The sequence below is a fragment of the Calliphora vicina genome, chromosome 4 (assembly GCF_958450345.1).
Source record: "Calliphora vicina chromosome 4, idCalVici1.1, whole genome shotgun sequence".
Lineage (NCBI taxonomy): Eukaryota > Metazoa > Arthropoda > Insecta > Diptera > Calliphoridae > Calliphora > Calliphora vicina.
Genome location: NC_088783.1, coordinates 52562731 through 52568557, shown reverse-complemented (window position 1 = coordinate 52568557; position 5827 = coordinate 52562731). Strand labels below are relative to the sequence as shown.

Here is a 5827-nt window from a genome sequence, read left to right as displayed (position 1 = left end):
TTTTTAATAGTCATGAAGTTTTAATACTTTTTTTATTATTATCATGAATTGTACAATAATTAACCAGATTTACCAAATCTATAAGTGTAACCAACGCCGCCACGATAATCGGGACGACTGTTGCCATAAGGACCACCCAAATGTTGACCATAACCAGCGTTGACATCAACTGAATGACGTTTATTTTGACTCTCCCAAACCTTTTGGCGGGCATCCAAGCTTACATCAAATCCCTGTTTGCGAGAACCACCACCGCCGCCACTAAGTTGAGGCAACTAAAATTAAGATTAATAGTAATTAAGTATTTTCCTTATAATTTTAATTATTTATTTTAGATGATTCAACTTACATTTTTCGGTTCTTCTTTAGGCAAAGTCAACTTTAAAATAAATAAGAATAAAATAACATTAATAAAAAGTAATTAATATTCGTTTTTTTCAGAGTTTTACCTTTAAAGGCTTTTTTGAGCCTTTACCATGGCCGCCATACACAAAGCACAAATAACCAACAAATAAAACAACTTCATTTTGCTTGAGATTAATTTAGTTCAATAAACAATTGTAGATTGATGCCGATCTATGAATTGTCTGATTCTTTTATATGTTTTATTAAGCATTGTTTCGGATCAGGGGATTTACTTTAAAGAAAAAGTACTTCTTAATTTAGCTTAACCATAATGTGATTAATATCTGGTTACTTATGCCTTCTGTTTTTCTATTTTTAATTTAGATAAATATTTATTTTCTCATCATAAACAGCAATTATTAATATGTACTGTATTTAGAAATATGTTTTGTGGTACTGGTATTATTTTTAAATTAGAGCTTTATAAATTACACTATTAACCCGTAAAAGGAAGTAAAAATTTTATAAATTCAAACGGCTCAGAAATGACACAAGGCAAGTTTCGGTAAAAGTATAGATAACGAAAGAATGAGAGAAAACTCTAAACGTTTTAATCATAGATAAATACACATAGATCGGAGATTCTCCTGTAAAAGACCTAACTCAATTGTCAAAAACCTAAGTAGAGAAATTGTATTAGTAAAAAAAACTATTTGAAAACAAAAACAACACTCGTACATGTGATTAATTTTTTTGTTTGAGATTATCATATCTTTTTCAAATACCCTATATTGTTTCGTTGAGAAAAACTGCCAACCACTCACACAGTTGCGGAAGTACTGTCATAACCAAGTACTGGATATTGACTACTGCTCACTGCTCACTTTACACGAACGCTCAAACCTTGATGGGAAGTCTCAATCCCGTGTAGTTGATTGGGGAAAGATACATGAAAAGTACACTGGTGGTGTTGGTCCTTACGATATTGCCATTTTGCATCATACCGAACCATTGCAATACAACCAATTTGTTCAACCCGCCTCATTGCCTGCCGTTGAGGAAATCCACTCTGGAGAAGTCCATTTATATGGTTGGGGACAAACTAAAGCTGACATTACTGGCGCCAACATTTTGCAAACTGTTGAAACTGAAATTCTTGAGTACAATGCCTGTGAGGCGGCTTTACCGGAAGATGTTCCCATTGATGAGACCAATATTTGCTCTCAAACTTTGAAAAAAAGCATTTCTGCTTGCAATAGTGATTCGGGTGTCCCCTTGGTCATTGAACATGAAGGTGCTCCCTCTGAATTGGAGTTTATTATTATTGCCTGGCGCTACATTCCCTGTAGTTTGGCTAAATTTCCCTCTATCTACACCCGTGTTTCCGCCTACATTGACTAGGTTGCTTAAATACAAAACGCTTATTGTGTTCTGTAGTTAATCACCGTTATAGTGGTTGGCGTAAACGTGTTACGCGTACTACTGTTTCGTACTAGATTAAAGATAAAATGTAAACTGTTTCTTTAATCTAGTACGAAACTATCGTAGGCGTATGACGTTTACGCCAACAACGATAAGGGTGAATATTTATTGTTTGTAATCGGATGTTAAATTAATAAAATTTATATAAGGAAACTAACTTTGCAAATTTATTTAAAAATATGTTTGGTTTTAATTAATTTTTAAACAAAATTTTTCGGCTGTATATCCAAAATGAACATTTGGTTAATTTATTAAACTTTTTTCATCAAAATTAAAGTCGTTTATGATTTTTTGAAATTCCTAAGCATAGATAAATAAATACACATAGAGCGGAAATAAAACTCAAACAAAAGCATTACTCAAAATAATCACATACGAGTTTATTCTCACCACTTAGTTAGGTTTTTGACAGGATAATTTCCGATCTATGTGTATTTTTCTATGTTCCTAAATCATTTTAATAGTTGAAGCCCATATAGGGATTTCGCAATATTGTATTATCTAAACTTTTTACCATAACTTGGTTTGTGTCTATTTTAAGGCTATTAAACTTAACATGTTTACTGCGTAATTAATAAAGTCCCAATTTAAAAATAATACAACCGACTACCACAATATAAAAGTAAATATAAACTTATTATTATTGTTTCATAATAAATTGTTTAAATGCTGTATTATAAGAAAGTAAATATACGAACAGAAAAACAAAATACACAAGTAACCAGATATTAGTCACATATAGTTTTATCTATATTAAGAAGTACTTTTTCTTTAAAGTAAATCCCCTGCTCCGGAAACAATGCTTAATAAAACGTATAAAAGAATCAAACAATTCATAGATCGGCATCAATCTACAATTGTTTATTGAACTAAATTAATCTCAAGCAAAATGAAGTTCGTTTATTTGTTGGCAATTAGCGCTTTGTATATGGCGGCCATGGCAAAGGCTCAAAATAAGCCTTTTAAGGTAAAATATTCTACTAAAAAAATATTTAATTACTTTCTAACAATATTTTTTTTACTCATTTATTTTAAAGTTGACTTTGCCTAAAGAAGAACCCAAAAATGTAAGTTAAATCATCTAAATTAAATCATCCTTAAATGGAAAATACTAAATTACTTTTAATCTAAATTTTAGTTGCCTCAACTTTATGGTGGCGGTGGTGGTTCTCGTAAACAGGGCTTTGATGTAAGCTTGGGTGCTCAGCAAAAGGTTTGGGAGAGTCAAAATAAACGTCATTCAGTTGATGTCAACGCTGGTTATTCTCAACATTTGGGTGGTCCTTATGGCAACAGTCGTCCAGCTTATAATGGCGGTGTTGGTTACACTTATAAATTTGGTAAATGATTGTACAATTCAAGATAAAAATAAAAAGTATTAAAACTGCAAGACTATTAAAAATATTTTGTTTGATTTTTATGGCTTATTTGGTATAATAAATTTCGAGGTTGGCTACCGTTTCGAAACGGTAAAAGAGTAAAGGATAATGTCAGAAATTTTATTGTTTCGGTAAAAATATTTTAATGGTAACGATATTTGCAGTTATTTCGGTACCGGTAGGTTAGCGGTAACGGTAGCCAACCTTGATAAATTCGAATTATAACTTAAAGGTCTGTTTCACGATGCCGAAAGAAAAATGATTCATTCGAACAAATTTGTATTGAAACTATTCGAAAGCATTTAAAAAATTTAGTGTTTTTCATACAATTTTTTCGACTCATTTTTCTTTCGACATCGAGAAACTGGCAGTAAATATAAAATTATTTACATTAAAATTCAAAATTCAGTTTAAATAATTATATTAATGGATTCGTTGTCTGGACAAATTCAACGTATTTGCAAATAATCTTCATAATTCCTATGTACTTGTGATATATGGTAAAAAAGAAGCTTAATTTCAGAACAAATTATATCGTCAGATAGAATACTAGAGACGTTATTGAAAGTATGATTTACAATCATTCAGTCTTTATCACAATGTATAGTTATGTTTTAACCTAAAGTTAAACTGGCAGTTTTCATACAAACATTATTTTAACCGATAGTATAACTATAAGTTAACACATAACAAGACTTTGGGTTGATGGGGGTAAGCCTAACCTAAGACTTTGTTCTTGGATTTTGAATGTTTTTTTTTAGGTCACAATAGGAAATTAGAAAATTAGGTCACAATAGGAAATTTCGAATCTGGTAAACAAATAGACAAATTGGATAAGTTTTACATAATAGAACAATATTTGTTCAACAATAACTCTTCAACATTAAAGGAAATATATTTCTATTCTAACAGAAAAATTAATTTAGATTTAGATCGTTAATTACTTTTTTATTTTCTTATTTCAATATCTCATACACATAATTGATAAATAAATACTTAGTACAAAACATAGTAGGCATTTTGGATTTTAGCAACCCAGTCAATATAGGCAGAAACTCGTGTATAGATGGAGGGTAATTTAGCCAAACCACAGGGAATGTAGCCCCAGGAAACAATACCCACCAATTCAGAGGGAGCACCTTCATGTTCAATGACCAAGGGGCCACCAGAATCACCATTGCAAGCTGAAATACTTGTTTTCAAAGTATGAGAGCAAATATTGGTTTCATCAATGGGAGCATCTTCAGATAAAGCCGCTTTACAGGCATTAAATTCAAGGATTTCCGTTTCAACAGTTTGCAAAATTTTGGCGCCAGTTAAAATGTAAGCTTTAGGTTGTCCCCAACCATATAAATGGACTTCACCAGAGTGGATTTCTTCAATGGCAGGCAATGAGGCGGGTTGAACATATTGGTTGTATTGCAAAGGTTCGGAAAGATGCAGAATAGCAATATCGTAAGGACCCACACCACCAGTGTATTGTTCATGTACTTTTCCCCAATCGACTACACGGGATTGAGACTTCTCATCAAGGATGGTGCGTTCGTGTAAACCGGCTACAACAGCCATGCCAATGGGATTACTAATGCAGTGAGCAGCAGTCAATATCCAGTCCTTGGCAATGATGGTACCACCGCAACTATGAGAATGGTTGGCAGTTTTTCTCAACGAAACAATATAGGGGGCGGTATGAGGTACAGCATCATGGCCCTTGATGACAAAATTGTTGTTAAAACTTGGAATAAGCTTTTGAGCGATATCGGAAACAGTGCCAGCTTGGGCGCAAGCCACCAAAACAGCAAGAACTACTAAGAACTTCATGTCGTGTGAATAAACAAACTCAAACTAATTTAAATTACAAAATTATACGCGCTATTTATATTAAACATGAAATATTATCTCAGAGTGGATCGATTGCGATTATTGGCTTATACAGTTAATATCGATTTACACAGAGATAAACGTCACTGATATTCCTACTATGCCACATAATCTAACATTGTACTTAAATTTAATTTTCAAACGTGTGTGATTATCTTTATTTCGTGGAAAAAATAGTTGCCAAAAACCCAGAACTTTGATAATGATTTAGTTGGGAAATTCTTACATATTTTTATCAATTTCAAAAACGGTAATTAATAAATTTTAAAGTACTTTAATGAAGTACCTAATAAATATTCAATAATTATGACAATCATAAATTGACTAGCCATTGCTGCTCTAGTAGGTCAATATTATTTGAAATCAATTAATCATTATTAAATTGATTGATTCAGTTCTTTATTGTGTTATTATTAAATTGATTGATTCAGTTCTTTATTGTGTTATGTTGGAAATAAGGTACTTATTTATATTAACAAGAAAATAAATCAGAATGAAAATAAAATTTATTGTAAAATGTAAAAAAACTCGGAGTTCTACCACTTTTAAAACATCTCCAAATTATTAGATTTTTTAACAAATTCGAATATTTATTTATTTTTGGTACTTTTATCATAACATCATGTTTTTCTATAAATTAACATAGACATATGAATATTTTATTATAACATTTATTAAATACAATTTGTATCATTTCAATGGGGACAAAAAATATTAGAACAGTCCAAAAACGGGGAAAA

General features: G+C 31.3%; 2 protein-coding genes, 1 long non-coding RNA gene and 1 pseudogene across 3 annotated transcripts; 2 read left to right on the top strand and 2 right to left on the bottom strand.

Moving 5' to 3' along the window:
• Positions 1 to 585, bottom strand: LOC135956732 (uncharacterized). The gene is made up of 3 exons (XR_010576384.1): positions 450 to 585; positions 350 to 379; positions 1 to 275 (listed from the first exon to the last, which is right to left on the bottom strand). It is a non-coding gene; the product is annotated as an uncharacterized LOC135956732 (long non-coding RNA).
• Positions 586 to 890: 305 nt separating this feature from the next.
• LOC135958427 (lectizyme-like) lies at positions 891 to 1746 on the top strand (annotated as a pseudogene).
• Positions 1747 to 2670: 924 nt separating this feature from the next.
• LOC135956728 (diptericin-D-like) lies at positions 2671 to 3229 on the top strand. The gene is made up of 3 exons (XM_065507296.1): positions 2671 to 2794; positions 2865 to 2894; positions 2966 to 3229. Exons 1-3 carry the CDS (start codon positions 2717 to 2719, stop codon positions 3173 to 3175), a joined length of 318 nt encoding a protein of 105 aa, XP_065363368.1. The 5' UTR covers positions 2671 to 2716; the 3' UTR covers positions 3176 to 3229.
• A 973-nt stretch (positions 3230 to 4202) lies between these two features.
• Positions 4203 to 5027, bottom strand: LOC135956727 (lectizyme-like). Its single transcript, XM_065507295.1, has one exon. It carries the CDS (start codon positions 5025 to 5027, stop codon positions 4203 to 4205), a length of 825 nt encoding a protein of 274 aa, XP_065363367.1.
• Positions 5028 to 5827: the final 800 nt, after the last annotated feature.